We start from the raw sequence: 17,669 nt of genomic DNA, 5'->3' as shown, positions 1-17,669 counted from the left end.
AAAGAAATAAACAAATCTGTCAATGTTTAAATACAAATGTTGTCAAATTATAACACTGTAAGGCAATTTCTGAAAATAAGACAGAATATACTCCTGTTACTGAAGATCTAAATAAGCCTTCGTTATTACAAGAGGAACCATTGGCGGTAGCTAATTAGATCCACCACATCGCTTTTTTGCGGATGGACTGACAGCGTTCCTCGTCATAGACATATATATACATTCCTCGTGGTCGTGTAAGTTGCAACTATTGCAATATTCGTCTGTCATTCTTCCACCAGAATAGTACTGAGGATAGCACTACAAGCACCACAAACAGACAGGGGTTGTTACATATATAATGGAAAAGTTGATGTACTGTGTTTGGAGTCAGGGACACCTCCAGGTGCTCAGGTGGGCTATCTCCCGGGCCTTTCTGTGTGGAGTTTGCATGTTCTCCCCGTGTTCACAAGGGGTTTCCTCCAATAAGAACCCCAACAGAAAAAAACATGCAAAAACAGAACATTCTCCTGTCCGTCCGTTACCGAGACGGACGGTTCACTTGGTCCCCGGGCGCTGAGAAGCTGCCCACTGCTCCTGGGGGGTCCTGGAGGAAGGACGGTCCGGGATGGGTGAAATGCAGAGCGGGACTACTATCGGGTAGAGCACTACCATCCGGTAGCGACAGTGTGTATTTGTGTGTGTGTGTCCTGTGTCGCTTCCATAAAATACACATGAGTGTTGCAGTGTGCCGCTTGTGGCAATAAAGAACTGACTGAAGTCAGCCTTGTTTTATAGTCAAATGAGCTCGAGCAAATTCCGGTTACGATTTAAAAAAATAAAAGTTGCTTATTGTTTCTTAAACTGCCAGAAATATTAATTTCATAGGAACATCAAAATGGTTTAAAAACAATTCACTGATGTTACAAAAGTATGATTTTCTTGTTTAAATATAGGGAACACTGACTAAACAGGCAATATTACAATTATTGTAGTAAGAAACAGTAAAACACACAACAATCTGCTGATAAAAGGATTATGCTTTCATTAAAGTTGGTTGAACATGTTCAGAACACCGTAAAGAAAGGGTAAAATATGTTTAGCAGTAATTATTCTGGTCATTCACTGTGAATGAACACTTGACACACAGATCACACAGGTGAAAAAGGATTATCTCCAGTGCCAGGGTATTGCCATGTCAGAAGAATCAGAATCAGAATCAGGTTTTATTGGCCAAGTAAGTTTGCAAAGTAGTGTTCAGTAGTGAGACAGCTAGGGGGAAGAAACTGTTTTTGTGTCTGGAGGTTTTGGCGAACAGTGATCTGTAGCATCTACCAGAGGGGAGGAGTTTGAATAGTTTGTGTCCGGGGTGTGAGGGGTCTGCAGTGATTTTCCCTGCCCGTTTCCTGACTCTGAAGGTGTACAGGTCTTGGATGGTGGGTAGGTTGGCACCGATGATCTTTTCTGCAGACCTGACTGTCCGTTGGAGTCTGTTCTTATCCAGTTTGGTGGCCGATCCAAACCAGACAGTGATTGAAGTGCACAGAACAGACTCTATGACTGCAGTGTAGAAGATGATCAGCAGCTCCTGAGGCAGGTTGTACTTCCTCTGCTGGGCCTTCTTGATGATGGTGTTGATGTTGGGTTCCCACTTCAGGTTCCCGGAGATTGTGGATCCCAGAAACCTGAAGGATTCCACAGCCAACACAGTACTGTTGTGTATGATTAGGGGGGGCAGTGCTCGGGGGCTCCTCCTGAAGTCCACTGTCATCTCCACGGTTTTAAGCGTGTTCAGCTCTAGGTTGTTGCGACCGCACCACAGGACCAGCTGTTCAACTTCCCGCCTATATGCAGACTCATCATCATCACGGATGAGGCTGATGACTGATGTGTCGTCTGCAAATTTTAGGAGTTTAACAGATGGGTCTCCTGAGGTGCAGTCGTTTGTGTAGAGGGAGAAGAGCAGTGGGGAGAGCACGCATCCCTGGGGTGCACCAGTGCTGACTGACCGGGTGCTGGATGTTGTTTCACCCAGCCTCACCTGCTGCTTCCTGTCTATTAGGAAGTTTGTGATCCACTGGTGGAGGCAGGCACAGTGAGCTGGGTCAGTTTGGTGAGGAGGACTTCTGGAATGATGGTGTTGAACGCCGAGCGTGAGTGTGACACGTATCACACTTTGCTGATGAAACTAAATATTGTGTCTCAATAAAAGGGGGTGGAATATGTTCAGGACACTCCAAACACTAAGTAAAATGTGTGAAGTAGTTGTGATTTACGTCACTGAGTGCTCCACAATACTTTGTACATAGGCCTACACACAGGCGAAAATGCATTATCTTCAATGGCAGGGCCATGTGACACGTATCACACTTTGCTGATGAAACTAAGGATTGTGTCTCAATAAAAGGGGGTGGAATATGTTCAGGACACTCCAAACATTAAGTAAAATGTGTGTAGTAGTTGTGATTCACATCACTGAGTGCTCCACCCACAATACTTTAGAAGCACCTGGATGTCACTTAACAATTTGTGGGTAAAGTTGGCTGCATTGGGAAAGGACTAGTGAATGCATACTCCTTAAAAATGGTAAGGATTCGAACCCAGTTTATTTGTAACCCTGTATTTGATTATTTTATTTCTTTATTTTTCCTTTGAATAAAAAAAAAAGGCAGTGTAAGTATCGTTTTTTTTCTTTCTTTTCTTTTCTATTTTCCCGTTAGCTGTGAAAGATGTGAAATTTGTCATCAATTATGACTACCCTAACTCATTCGAGGACTACATCCACCGCATCGGCAGGACTGCCAGCAGTCAAAAGACGGGCACGGCCTACACGTTCTTTACGCCTAACAATATGAGGCAGGCCAACGACCTCATCTCTGTCCTGAGCGAGGCCAACCAGGCCATCAACCCCAAGCTCCTGCAGATGGCGGAAGACAGAGGAGGTAATTCCTGGTTACACATGTTAACTCGTATCAAGTCCAAAGACGCAGAATGGTGGCTATGGCGGGGGCAACACATATGATAGCACCAACACCGGTAACTACAGCAACGGTTACAACAACGGACAGGCTAACAGCTATAGCGGCGCCGGCAACCCGGTGGCCGCCTTCCAGAACCAGAACTTCCCGGCCCAGCCATTTGGCGGAAACCAGGCGGCTGGCCAGAACGGCATGAGTCACCCGCCATTCCCCTTCACCCCACAGGCGCCCCCCAGCAGCCCCCACAGCCCATAGTGCCCTACCCCATGCCTCCCGCGTTCCCTCAGTAAAACACTCACTCACTCTCACACTCACACACACTCACTCTCACACACACACTCACTCTCACACACACACACACATGTGTGCGCACAAACCAGTCATTTTGTGTTTAAAGGAAGGAAGAAGGAAATCTTATGACTATATACTTTGTACTATTTGTTTTATTTTGCCTCCAGCAGGGTTGAAGCTTTTTTTTTTCAGCAGTCTAAAAGTATCTAAAGTCCAAGTGATCTCGAGTGCAGCTAACCAGCTGCACGCTCTTTACCATTTTTATTTGTTACATTCCTCAATAATTATTTGTTTACTAGATAATGCACATTTTCATGATTTAGTGTATGTTTAAAGTGGTATGTTTAAATCTTGACCCGAAGGCCATGCTTGGACCTTCAAATAAAAATAAAAGGAAAATGGAAGTTATCTTGTCAGTGTGTTTTTTGAAGGAAAAATATAGGTAAGTTATTAAGTTATTTCTCATTCTAGAATGAACTTTAAGGATCGAGGCTATTTTAGGTAACACTATGGAGAATGTATTTAAAAGGCATGCTTTTGAGCACAAGATGGTGTAATGATCACATCTGTCCACAAGGTGGTGTAAGGCTATCGTTTCAGAAGTAACATGGTCTCCAGATTTAGATATAAAATAATTATCTTCAGATGTAGATATGAGATGACATCCACATATTTAATATTTAATCACAATACACACATTTGATTTTCTGAGGTCATGCACGTCTATAGTTACCAGAAAACACCTCTTAACTACAAATACCTTCCACAATATGAAAAATGAAACCTAAGGCAGAATACTAGTGAATTGTTCACTGTAGTTTATTGCATTGATGTAATCTATCCAAGTTGTTGTACTTTTAAACGAACCAAAAAAAATGTGAGACCACAAGTTACACACACATCTCGATAGAAAGTATTGTGTATATGTGTGAGCTTCTGTGCGCTTGCTTCCTAGAATGCCGCGCTAGGACTCCGCATATTCATGCGACGGATGCGGAATTGCTCATACAGGTTGTCATGGGTCTTCTCTCTCAGGTCCTGCATATGAGTGCGTACCAGCATAGTTCTCAAGTGAACCAGGTCACTGTGGTCAGGGTTCTCGACTTGCAAAAAACAGAGGAAAATTATTTATTAAATGTTCATATAGAACCAATATAAGACATTGATGTGGCTGCTGAATAAACTAATAAAATATAATGCTGAAACACTGAGTACCCCAAGTACAGGCACATTCACTGGAGAAGGAAAACTAAAAAAATGTGATAATTCAGCAAGTGCTACAAGTAAACTGTCAAAAATCTATGCATTCATAAGTAATTGCATATATATATTAATATTGCATAATATATTGTACCTATATAATAAATCATTAATACATAATCCATCATAACCCTCTTGAAGAGTCTAAAGAGGTGTGAAGATAAACAGGATGGATACCTTCCACCACTCCCCACGGGTATGCCCGGACTCTCACAGTCCTCCCATCCACTCTCAGCTGCATATTACTCCCAACCACAGCAAAAGGGATGCTATTCTGTACACACAATAGCAAAACCTCCTAAGTTAGCACATACTCAAATATATGTTGACTCTGTGAAATCAAACGTGTGCTGTAGTTGGGTTAACTGCATTCAAGACTACTGCACTTGGCTTATAATGGTACACGCAGTACTTCTGACCTTCATCTCATGGTCCTGCCTTGTCCACTCTATGTCATCATCAGAGTCACAGTCTGAAAACTGGAAGATCTTTATTTTATGGAACTCTATCTCCTTCCGTATCTGTAATAATGCATCATGTCATTTAACGCATACCTAACCAGATTGATACACAGTGAGGGCATTTATTCAGTTGATCATTGTAGTCTAAGATTAATGTTGGAAGTTCCACTTTGTACCAATTGAATACATATATGGAATCAGCACACAATTTCCCCAAACATTTTCATTTACCCTTTCTTTCTTACGTAGCAACTCGGCCTTGGTGAGGCAGTCGGCTTTACCAATAACAGGAACGATGTTGACCTTCGCCTGCAGCTCCTTCATAAAAGCTACATCTAGGGGTTTGAGACTAGGAAAAACATTAGGAACTGTCTATCAAGCTTAACTATAACATAAACCCTCTCGAACATAGCAAAACCTGTGCTTGGAAATGCAGTTGGTGTTTCCTCTGTAATTACTTGACAACCTAATTCTGTTCTCAACACAAGATATAGACATTTTCCTACCCGTGACCATAGGGGGAGATGAAGTAGAGGCAACAGTGTACCCGGCTGTCTTTGATCTGGGTGCGAGGCATGCCCACCTCATCCATACGATATTGTTCCATCTGCTGATGGAGGTAGTCCACTATAGGATAAGAGCTACAAAGGAAGGACAGGCTTAAGCTTCAAGGACATAACGTCTCATGTCAAAGTAGACCTTAAAATAAACCTGATTTAGAGATGTTAGCCCTGTATTTTCAAGCTTGTTGGTAAGGCAATTTGTTTTTTTTTGTCTAGGGCACTCTTCTGACACCAGGCATGTTCATGACAGAAGTTTGCAAGAACTGCCTATTCTTTGCTTCCAGCAGCTTTAACACCTGTCTGTGCAGTCCAAAGCATCCCCAAAGCCTGGTGTATCCACAATGGTGAGCTTCAGCCTGACTCCCTTCTCCTCAATGTCTACTGTCTTCCTAGTTATACCAACTGTTCTCTTCATCATCTCTGTACAAAGGGATAGACTACATGTTCAAGTGCTTTCATGCAGAGATATCATATGTATCCAAGCAAGCCTACCTGACCACCTACTAAGTGTTACAGTGGGGGAAATAAGTATTTGACCCCCTGCTGATTTTGCAAGTTTGCCCACTTGCAAGGAAATGTGTGATCTATAATTGTAGTGGTAGGTCTATTTAAACAGTGAGAGACAGAATATCAACAAAAACATCCAGAAAACTGCATTTTATAACAGTTATGAATTGATTTGCATTTGATGGCGGCAAATAAGTATCTGTTGATATTCTGTCTCCCACTGTTAAAATACACCTACCATTACAATTATAGATCGCACATTTCTTTGCAAGTGGGCAAACTTGCGAAATCAGCAGGGGATCAAATACTATTTTCCCCACTGTACATATTACAAGCAGACATGGCATCTAATATGCCCTCCAATGGATAAAACATGCAGTCCAACTGATCTACCTGAGGTGTTGGGCAAAATCCTGTCACTGTACAGCCCTGTGAGAAACAGGCTGTTGATCAGGGTGGACTTCCCTAGGCCAGATTCCCCTGAGGAACCAAACGAGCGCAAGAGAGTGAGTGCATGTCCACCATGTTAATCTTCACCACACAGTACACAGTGAAGGGGGAACACTGAATGGGGCCACTGCCTTGTTTCATCCATAACACATGTGCTTTTTTCCTTACCTACTACCATCAGTGTGAAATCGAAGCCTTTTTTCACGTTCTTCCTGTGAATTTGGTGAGGCAGCGAGGCAAAGCCCACAAAGGACTTCCCTAGCTCCTGTGTTAAAGAGGAAAAGAGTTATGCCTCGTGTAGGTGGGATTCAAAACACTTCAAGATGCTACTGCACATGTTGTTGGAAAGCCAGGACTTGAGGACTTCAGCTTCTAACCTCCATGGATATATATGGATCGTGTACACCCCATGGGCTCTTGGGTCTGGCTGAGTCGGGTCTGGTAGAGTGTCTTCTGTCTGAGGACTCCAATGTGGCAATCCTGGAGTCCATGTAATTAAGCGGATATTCAGTCTCTCTGAGAGAAGCCTCTGACTCAGAACCATCTTCAGTGAGGCAGTACTAGTAATAACATTACATAAAATGAGCGCTGGTCAGAACACATTTCAGTAATATCATAGTGTCTGAATGTTTTACACAATAAGAAAACTTGTTTTCTGGAGTTTTTTTTTTTGCATTGTCTTAAAAATAGTCCTTTATTCATCATCATGTTTCTTACCTCACAGTCTGCACATTGGTTTAATTACCACCAGTGGTGGATATAACAACAGAGAAACATGAAAAGGAATACAAATTTGGTCAGTAGGCTATAAAAGCAAAAAAGGGGGCAAAGATGTATAATATTATGCCCTAACACATAGGAAAATTCTAGTTTTAGTGTATTTCCTCTACCTTGTAGATCAAGTTCATCAGTCTGAGTGCCTAAAGAAATTCAGTGACGAGAAAAAAATTGTTAGAGACAATTTTCTTTGCAATGACTATTGTAGCTGCAGAATTTTATTTCATGTTAATATTACATAAGTTAATTTAGACTCCTTTCACAGGCATATGAATGGCCTGTTTTATAGAACAGATCCAGCTTTGATGCTATTAATGCATCCCACCGGTAACTACACCCACTGTCCTCATAGATGATAGTATCCCCATTTTTAAAATGAGGGAAATAACTGAATCAGCAGTGAGCAAAATGCTAGCTTCCCTAAGACACTCAAAAGCCAAGGATGCATATGGTTTGGACACCACATTTTTGAAGTCACATAAGGAGCCCCTTGCTTGCCCCATTGCTCACTTGATTAACCTTTCCATTAGGAATAGTCTTTTTTCAAGCTCCTGGAAAAAAGCAATGGTGTCCCCTATTTTTAAGTCTAGTGATAAAGCAATTGTGTCAAACTACAGGCCCATCAGTATTCTATCAGTGATTTCCAAGGTGTGTGAAAAATGGGTAGCAGAACAGCTGACAGCACACTTAAACTTAGGGAACACCCCTCTGTCTGCACCCAATGCAGTTTGGATTCCGCGCTAATCACTCTACGGAGACAGCTAACTGCTACTTCCTAGTTAGTGTTAATTCCAAATTGGATGGAGGTGGGGTAGTTGGTGCAGTTTTCTTGGATCTTCAGAAGGCTTTTGACACCGTGAATCACCAGACACTATTAGCAAAATTATTGTATTTTAATTTCTCAGCAGAAGCCACAAAATGGATGAAGTCATATTTGGCTGATAGGACTCAAAGTGTACACTTTGGAAGTAGCTTTTCTCCATTCCTCAGTAATAATATTGGTGTACCCCAGGGGTCAGTATTGGGGCCGATCCTGTTTAGCATGTACATTAATGATTTACCACAGGGGTACTCAATAGGCGGACCGCGGTCCGGATCCGGACCCAGACGCAATCAAATTTGGACCGAAGCCTAAATCAAAATTCTAATTTAATCATAATCAAGCGAGGTTTCATTGGTGCGTGATTTCGCGCTATATATTTTTGTCCTACTCGATGTGGTTTCTATCTTCCGTGTCCAATCCAGAGGTCCAATCAGGAGCTGTAATATAACAACATCACTATGACAACTCACTCACTTACTCAATGTTGGCCGCGAGCTCTGTGGGTCACGCAGGTTGTGTGTGTCAATGGCAACAATGCCGGCAGATAGATATGTGAACGGTATTTTTTTCTCAGCGAACGAAAATCATGGCGTGCTTTAAACCCAACAAAAAGAGAAAAGTTGATTCCAAAAATCGCGAATTTAAGACAGACTGGACTGACAAGTATGCATTTGTGCTGCCTGTGGGGAGCCACACAACAAGAGCGTGCATACCTCAACATATATCAGAATCAGAATCATGTTTATTGGCCAAGTACATTTTCATATACAAGGATGTGTGTGTGTGTGTGTGTGTGTGTGTGTGTGTGTGTGTGTGTGTGTGTGTGTGTGTGTGTGTGTGTGTGTGTGTGTGTGTGTGTGTGTGTGTGTGTGTGTGTGTGTGTGTGTGCGCGTCCGTCCGTCCGTCCAGGTCCAGGGAGGATGCTTGGCACTCAGTTTCATTAGTTACTATATTGAATTGTGTGTGTGTTGATAGATAAATAGATAGGTACTACTTGCATGCTACCAAGTTCTGTGTTGCAAGAAGTGTTTTAGAGAGCAGCTGGCCTGTAGGGGAATGCACATGTAGTTATTCTGTGTTTGTTTTGATGAGCTCAGCCTACTGGCATGTACACTTCGTTCCAGGATAAGTATCCATTCATGAAAGCGTTTGGCTTTTGTGATGAGTAATGACTAAGGTGTTAATCTGCAGAACCATCTATGAGAAGCTGGCCAGTGCTTTTACTGAGGAGCAGGCGGTGCTCTACAACCAGAGGGTGGAGGAGATCTCGCCCAACCTCCGCTACTGTGCATACAACATTGGTGAGAGCTGGAGCTATTCATGCCCACACCCACGCATCCACCCACACACCTTTCCCAAACACAACTTCATTGTTTCAGGGTCTTGCTTTCTGAGGGAAATTCTAGCATAGTGAAATGTTTTAGGTCTTTTAAAAATTCAGACCCATTTGTGCCCTCATGCATGTCTGGCCATGTCGTTTCATTCGATGTAGAGTTTTGCATCACAAAGTCATCTGTAGATTTGCAAGATTCCTTAAGAAATGTGTGCTTCTTTATTGTAACCTAGATCCTAAGCTAACCCCAAACATATAATAACAAGGTCAGAATCATGCCTTGAATAATCAAGTAGCTCACAGTTGAAACCCTTCTTTAATTTATGATGTCACTCTAGTCCTTGTATAACCTCTCTTTCGCTCTCGCTCTCGGTCTCCTAGGTGACCAGAATGCCATAAATGACCTGATGCAGATGAGGCTGAGTGCTGGAGGCAGTGGTGGCATGATGGCAGAGAAGCTGGAGGTCAGAGACTGCCCTTATTACAGACACACATCAGAGACTGCCCTTATTACAGACACACATCAGAGACTGCCCTTATTACAGACACACATCAGAGACTGCCCTTATTACAGACACACATCAGAGACTGCCCTTATTACAGACACACATCAGAGACTGCCCTTATTACAGACACACATCAGAGACTGCCCTTATTACAGACAGACATCAGAGACTGCCCTTATTACAGACACACATCAGAGACTGCCCTTATTACAGACACACATCAGAGACTGCCTTTATTACAGACACACAGACTGCCTTTATTACAGACACACATCAGAGACTGCCCTTATTACAGACACACATCAGAGACTGTCCTTATTACAGACACACAGACTGCCCTTATTACAGACACACATCAGTGACATCAGAGACTGCCCTTATTACAGACACACGTCAGTGACATCAGAGACTGCCCTTATTACAGACACACATCAGTGACATCAGGGATTGCCCTTATTACAGACACACATCAGAGACTGCCCTTATTACACACACACACACACACACACATCAGGGATTGCCCTTATTACAGACACACATCAGAGACTGCCCTTATTACAGACACACATCAGTGACATCAGGGATTGCCCTTATTACAGACACACATCAGAGACTGCCCTTATTACAGACACACATCAGTGACATCAGAGACTGCCCTTATTACAGACACACATCAGTGACATCAGAGACTGCCCTTATTACAGACACACATCAGTGACTGCCCTTATTACAGACACACAGACTGCCTTTATTACAGACACACAGACTGCCTTTATTACAGACACACAGACTGCCTTTATTACAGACACACATCAGAGACTGCCCTTATTACAGACACACATCAGAGACTGCCCTTATTACAGACACACATCAGAGACTGCCCTTATTACAGACACACATCAGAGACTGCCCTTATTACAGACACACATCAGAGACTGCCCTTATTACAGACACACGTCAGAGACTGCCCTTATTACAGACACACGTCAGAGACTGCCCTTATTACAGACACACATCAGAGACTGCCCTTATTACAGACCAGATCAGAGACTGCCCTTATTACAGACACACAGACTGCCCTTATTACAGACACACATCAGTGACATCAGGGACTGCCCTTATTACAGACACACGTCAGTGACATCAGAGATTGCCCTTATTACAGACACACACACACACATCAGAGACTGCCCTTATTACAGACACACATCAGTGACTGTCCCAGCAGAGAGCCTGTCTTGGCTTTAAAAACACCAAAGATCTTTACACCACCAATATGCAGATATAACTCCTTTGTTTCCCATCACATCATAATCATGCACTCACTTATTGAATTATATATGATGATGATTTTTGATATGATCTGATGATTGATGAAATTGTATCCTTGCGTAGTCTCAGTGTAAAAGATAAGGTGTGTGTAACATATGGCTTTTAAGCATTCCGCATTGGGTAGTCTTGCAAAAATGACTAGATTACTTCCTTGAACAGCAATCATCATCATCAGAAGTAGTCATTCATTGAAATGTTTTTGCTTGAATAGTTCTTTTGTCTGTTTTCTGCGGCAGACTTTGATCACCCAAACTAGGGCCAAGCAGGCCGCCACCATGAGCGAGGTGGAGTGGCGCGGGCGCACCGTGGCCCGTCAAGATCGACAAGGCCCGCATCTTCCTCCTGGGACTGGCAGACAACGAGGCGGGCCATTGCTCAGGTGAGTCTTCATCAGGAGAGCGGTGGATGCCTGTCCACGTGATGACGATATTCCTTTTGAGAATCTTGATAAAGAGAGATTAAAAATCCTTACATACTGCAGTAGATGGCCTGAAGCCTGATAAGGCATCTTTTTGCAACCACACCTTTGAAATCGGTTCAGCGGAGATTAGCCCGTTCCAAGGGATTATGCTAATGTTTCGAAAGGGAGAAAGGGTATTGGGTATGGGTACTGCTTGGCTGTCCAGTTTTCAAAACGTCAAACTTCTGCCAACATTGCAAGCTACACCTTTAATCTTCCAATATAAAATGACAGTTTCAAAACAGGTCATTCTAATCCTTCCTTCCTTCTGGTGCATTCTAGTCCCTCCAGTTTCATAACTACAAATTATGGCTTAACACAAATCTGTGGGGCTCTGAAGTTGTGTTTGTAGAACTCGCTGGGAGATGCGAGGTGTTTATGTTGCACAGCCCTGTTCAGAAACAGACTGTCACGCAAGTAGTAATTACAGCTAATACACCTGCCTGTTTGCCAGGTAGACACCCTGGGCGTATCTCTCACTCTCTCAGCGTGATCTTTTTTTTTTTCAGCCCTGTCTAGACAGTCCTCACAGTTGGGTATGGTAGATGTGTTAATAATGAGTCCCTAATTCCCCACTAGATGGCGCTGTTCTGCCATACAGGGCCCCACACTCTCGCTCACTCACTCACACACACACACACACACACACACACACACACACACACACACACACACACACACACACACACTCTAACACACGCATACAGTGAGTCAGTGAGAGGGTATGGTACATGAGAGTATGAGAGGCAAGCTGCCCCACCCCAGGCTGCCCTCTGCTCTTCCCCACCCAGACACACCCATGGCAGGCAGGCAGCTCAGGCAGGCAGGCAGGCAGGCAGGCAGGCAGGCAGCTCAGGCAGACAGCTCAGGCCAGTGGCATGCGGCTCCTTCACATCCGGGCTGCATTCTCCCCCATGACAGCCCTGCCATCAGGCCCGGTGCCTCAACGCCTCGGACACAGTGCTCCCCCTCACAAGCCCCACAAGGCCGTACACAGCCTGTCTAGAAATCCATAAACTCTTGGGAGCCATACAAATGAGCATCTTTATCGTAATTAGAGGTCTGTTGTCATTACAGCCCATAGCTCTGACTGACCTGTCTCTCTCCACGCACGAAGATTCCAGTTCCGCATTCTGGCTGGACTGGATGTTTGTGGCGTTGCGTGGTGCAGTATCAGTACGCTGTTAGCCTTCGTTCCTCAGTATGTCGCCCTGATCCTAATAGTATAGTAACACTGTAACAATGGCAGGGTAAAATAAATTGTGTTAAAACAGTGTTTTTTTTTTTATGTGCGTTTTGAACCTGTTAGTAGCTACTACAGATTGCTACTGGTCTTACGGTATCTTGATGTGAACTGTGACTGACACCCCTCGCTATTTGTGGTAGTGTCTTTGCTAATGTACTCCTTCACAAGTAGGGCTGCAGGGCTATAAAATTGACTAGCCGCGGTATTCGGAGCGGTTTGCAGTGATACCACAGCCCTATTTGCAAGTGTAGTCACCCTGGGTTCGCCCATGCCTTGATTATCTAGTTGGTTTCCCTAACCCCCCCCCTCCCTTCCCCCATATCTGTTTGTCACTCTCTGTAAGGGAGCTGGTTCCACCAGTGCATCTCAGTCATTCAAGGTGTTGCCAGCATGGTGGCTTGGTTGAGACTGTGCCAAAAGGCCAGGCCTAGTGCACATACCCGGTGTGGCCGTCTCGCCGTGCCATCATAAACAGCCCATTAATGACGGTGCTTTGCACAGCGTCTGTCTGGTGTGCTGCATATTTGGGGAATCTGGTTTTTGTAGTTTCTGTTTTTGTAACACTTGACTGATATCCTTAAGAGAAGACTACTGGAGGCAGACATCAAAGTGTCCCTGTTAATTGCCTGTACACGGCAGTAGCAAATGGCCACAAGGCAATGTCTTGCATTCCTGTAACATTCATATTTAGGGTTGAAAGGTTGGCCCCATACATCAAACTATGTTATCTTAAAATCAAGGCTCCTAAAAATGTTTATCAATATTGTTCTTTTAATTGCTACAAGCCACTTGGTTGTTTAGCTTGTAGCACGCTTGTAGCTTGACTATGAAGATTGTAAGAGCTTTCGAAGTAAAATAGTGCACGCCTTTTCTTTGACGTTTGATGAAACGTTCTCACAATGACTTAGCTGTAGCATATCTGCTTCCTCAGGTATGCATATGAAACCTGCCCAGTTGCATAGCTTCTATTCACCAGCAGTCACACATCTTTCATTACAATGTGGGTTTTTGTACACCCACGTATCCTAGATAAAACCAAACTTAAGCCAGAGGGATAGAGTGAGACTATTACACATTGTCTGTTCATACCAGAGGCTCTCCTGTATAAACATTCCAAAACTGTATAAAGTCAAAATGGCCGTTCAACATACACTTGTACCTGTCCTGCATCTGTGGATTGTGTATACTAATAGAGTTGTGTTTAGCTTATTTATTTATTTATGTTTTTGTCGGATGTGTTGCTTGTCCTCAGACATGGATCAGGAATGTCTGAACCCCTTTTTTTCATAATATGATCTTCAGGGTCTACATGTCTCGTCAGTTTGTTGTTTAGTGTTTCTGCATTTCCGTCTAATTCTAAGTCTGTCGTTTGCGTTTGTTTGTGTTTCGGCCCGTTAGGCTTCCAGTGAAGAAACTAAGGAGCGCCTTTATGAGACTCTCCTGGCAGAGTGCAGAGACACCATCCAGGCCGTGCGAGAGGAAATCAGGATTGACGTGGTAAGGAGAAGACACTTTTTATTTGTTTGCCTCTGGATATTACTTATAGCGGTGTTGTTCAGATGAACTCTCTGTGGTGTTAACATGACAGGCTTGTTTGTGCTACTCCCCAGAAAACCAGAGAGAGGGGATCAGAACCGGAGGGAGGGAAGGTCTCTAACCTGCAGTTCCTGCACAGGTGTGTTACGCCCCTGGTGTGCTGATTTATGGCTTCTCGTGTGTGTGTGTGTGTGTGTGTGTGTGTGTGTGTGTGTGTGTGTGTGTGTGTGTGTCCTCCTGAGAGCTTGTCGTCAGCCCACCCTCTATAACCCTTGACCTCTAACACCTATCTGACCTTTGACCTCTAAATTCTCTCTAACCCTTTGGTGTTCGGCCCTGTCCACAGCTACCTGACCTACATCAAGCTGTGGACCGTGGTGAAGCGCAATGAGAGCATGGCCCACACGCTGCAGGCCAAGCTCAAGGAGCCGGAGATGGACGACAGCAAGAGGGGGCCCCGGCCCCAGGACCTCATCCGCCTCTACGACATCATCCTGCAGGTACCAGCCTCGCCTCGCTGTGTCCCCCGGCCCCCGTCCAAGGAGTGGCGTTTGCCTCTTCTCTTGTTCATTTAAAAAATGTTTCACTTTTTGGGAAGGAGGTCTGGTTGTGGAGTCATCAGTGGTAGAAATAGTAGCAGTAGTCATAGTAGTAGTAAAAAAAACGAAAAATGGCCGTTTAAGTAATCCTTAAAGTGATGAAGATTGAAGCTTAGTAAGGATTTTGTCTCATGAGAAGTTAGACAAGACAAGGCAGATTTATCGACTTTTGACAGCAGCCTTAAGGCAAGAGTACACGGTGTGACACCACGTGTGAGCTTCAAAAGGATTTTTTCCAGACAGGACAGACACGTGGTGGTGATGCTCATGAGCGTTGCATGTCATAAGAATCTGACCCGGCTGGCCTAGAGACCGTCCTTGGTATGAATCACAATAGAATGTCACTTTAGAATGTCTTCCAAGAAGCCCATTTTAATCAATTGGTATGAAATTAAACGGGCTATTGCGGGCAACCGCACATGAAAATGGCACTATAGGGTTTGCTGCTTCATGTAGAGCAGTGGTTTTGCTCCCGCCAGTCGAATAGTATCTGACTTTTGAGGTAAGATAAACTGTAACAGAAAGTGTACAAGCATTTGTGTTCTCAGAACATTTTGATCCATTTGAAGTTGTGCAATATTGGGCCCGTTCTTTGGCCCCTACCAGACTTATCTCCAAATTGTCACAATTACATTTCAGAATATTTGTTACACTCAAGTTCCTAATGTTCTGCAAGCAGTTTTTCATGATGTGTCGTGACCCAAGGAACAGCAAGAAGATGCTATGGTCTTTGTCACAGTAGTGCAGAGATGAACTTTGAACTGTGCTGATGGCTGATGGGACCTGAAAGGCAAGGTTGAGTCTGGTCTGTGCTTATTGACTCTGGTGCTGTTCCTCTCCGTAGAGCCTGGCAGAGTTGTCCGTCATTCAGGGAATGGAGGAGGATCAGACCTTCCAGAAGGAGGTGGCCCTGAAGACCCTGGTGTACAAGGCCTACAGGTATGTCTGCATGTCTGAGGGTTGTGTCATCCGTCATGGCCATTGGGAATCGGTCTGCATCACCCAGGTCTCCAGATTTCCTGACGTGGTTGTCATTTGTAGCTTTTTATTCAAGTCATTTTTGCTGTCCTTTTGTTTCAGGTGTTTCTTCATCGCCCAGTCCTATGTGCTGGTGAAGAAGTGGAGTGAGGCCCTGGTTCTGTATGAGCGAGTTCTGAAGTACGCCCAAGAGGTCCAGTCCAAAGCCAAGAGCCTGAACAACAGCCTCAAGGTAGAGCAATCTCAACACCTGTTAGGAATACTCATATGAAGGTTTGTACGTTTCTGTCAAACAGTGCTGATGTCTCTCGGATTTTCACAGGACCTTCCAGATGTCCAAGAACTTATCGCCGAGGTTAATGCCGAGAAATACTCGCTGCAGGCGGCAGCCATCTTGGGTGGGTTATACCATTTTGGGTTCAGCCATTTTGTTTCTCAATTTCCTAGTGCTAGACATTACCTCATGGTTAAATAACAGTCTCCACTCTGACATTGAGACCTCACACGTAACTGGTCATGTGAGGTGTTATGTATGGTAGGTACTGACGCAGCATCTGTGGGCTTGTTTGTATTTTAGACAAAGAAGATGTAGCGGAAACACCCATACAGCCCAATGTGAAAGAGAACAAGGTAGGAGTGGGAGCCAAGAACATTACGTATTCAGTTGAATTATTCCACACGCAGCATTTTAAGTGATTTTGACATTAAAGCAATAAAATGCACACGCGCTAACATGCTTCATGTTTTAGTGGGTGAAGGTGACAACCCTGAAGTATTTTAGCGCGTGTGTGTGTTTTTACAAATGGTTCTTCTTACATGTGGCCTTATATGATATTATATATTATTATTTTTTTTCTCATTTATGACCCTTTCGATTATCCCTCATACTCTGCAGCCCCTCTGCGACCGATTGGACGCCTTCCGTCTGGATCCCACCCTCGTCGGCAAGCAGCCCAATCTGGTGGAGTTTCCCCCCGACTTCCAGCCAATCCCCTGCAAGCCCCTGTTCTTCGACCTGGCGCTCAACCACGTGGCCTTCCCGCCCCTGGACGACAAGGTGGAACAGAAGGGCAAGGGAGGCCTGACCGGATACATCAAGGGCATCTTCGGCTTCGGCAGCTAAATCCCGGCGCAGACCTCCCGCTGGTCGGCCCCGACGCTGGGCTGCGTGAGTCCCCAGAGCACCGGCTTCCTCCAGTCTCTTGAGTGTTGGCTGCTCCGGCGCACACACACACACACACACACACACCTCAGATTCTAGAGACTTCCGTGCCTGGTGTTCATTTGCTCACGCAGCATCCCCAGACACCTCCTTCCCTCCCTCACACACAAACAAACAAACACACAAACAAACAAACAAACACGCGCAGACATACGCACATGCATATAAAGGCCCTCTCTCGCTTTTCTCTCTATTTGTTTCTTTCTTTCTTGTCTTTCTCGCGCTCTCACTCTTGAGAGAACCCCCCCCCCCCTCCTTAATTTATCTTATAAGATTGAGTTCTTTTTATTTTTAATCTTAAGTCTTATGAAGCGCCTTCATGTACCTAATCTTGGTGTCCGTGTACGACAGCGACGCTGGTCGCCAGT

At 44.3% G+C, this 17,669-nt stretch overlaps 2 protein-coding genes across 2 annotated transcripts; one reads left to right on the top strand and one right to left on the bottom strand.

The window, feature by feature from the left end:
* Positions 1–4,164: 4,164 nt before the first annotated feature.
* Positions 4,165–7,403, bottom strand: LOC116219894 (septin-4-like). The gene is made up of 11 exons (XM_042703939.1): positions 7,380–7,403; positions 7,207–7,214; positions 6,867–7,049; positions 6,658–6,754; positions 6,433–6,519; positions 5,829–5,952; positions 5,476–5,610; positions 5,201–5,318; positions 4,928–5,029; positions 4,686–4,782; positions 4,165–4,351 (listed from the first exon to the last, which is right to left on the bottom strand). Exons 3-11 carry the CDS (start codon positions 6,978–6,980, stop codon positions 4,200–4,202), a joined length of 1,026 nt encoding a protein of 341 aa, XP_042559873.1. The 5' UTR covers positions 6,981–7,049; positions 7,207–7,214; positions 7,380–7,403; the 3' UTR covers positions 4,165–4,199.
* A 1,784-nt stretch (positions 7,404–9,187) lies between these two features.
* On the top strand, positions 9,188–17,450 carry srp68 (signal recognition particle 68). The gene is given in 13 exon segments (XM_031564088.2): positions 9,188–9,390; positions 9,804–9,886; positions 11,497–11,568; positions 11,570–11,626; positions 11,628–11,639; positions 14,365–14,463; positions 14,577–14,641; positions 14,849–15,002; positions 15,946–16,040; positions 16,182–16,311; positions 16,402–16,477; positions 16,657–16,709; positions 16,975–17,450. Coding segments are annotated over 13 exon segments (1,257 nt in total). The 5' UTR covers positions 9,188–9,257; the 3' UTR covers positions 17,203–17,450.
* Positions 17,451–17,669: the final 219 nt, after the last annotated feature.

This window comes from Clupea harengus, chromosome 26 (assembly GCF_900700415.2).
Source record: "Clupea harengus chromosome 26, Ch_v2.0.2, whole genome shotgun sequence".
Taxonomy (NCBI): domain Eukaryota; kingdom Metazoa; phylum Chordata; class Actinopteri; order Clupeiformes; family Clupeidae; genus Clupea; species Clupea harengus.
Note: the sequence above shows the minus strand (reverse complement) of the source record. Positions and strands in the feature narration are given on the sequence as shown.

Excerpts from the sequence above, each read along its gene's own strand:
- LOC116219894 (XM_042703939.1), bottom strand. The coding sequence starts at position 6,980 with ATGGACTCCAGGATTGCCACATTGGAGTCCTCAGACAGAAGACACTCT. Across the intron at positions 6,520-6,657 it reads TTTCACACTGATGGTAGTAG|GGGAATCTGGCCTAGGGAAG; the intron begins GTAAGGAAAAAA and ends TTGGTTCCTCAG. Across the intron at positions 4,352-4,685 it reads CCCGTGGGGAGTGGTGGAAG|TCGAGAACCCTGACCACAGT; the intron begins GTATCCATCCTG and ends GTTTTTTGCAAG.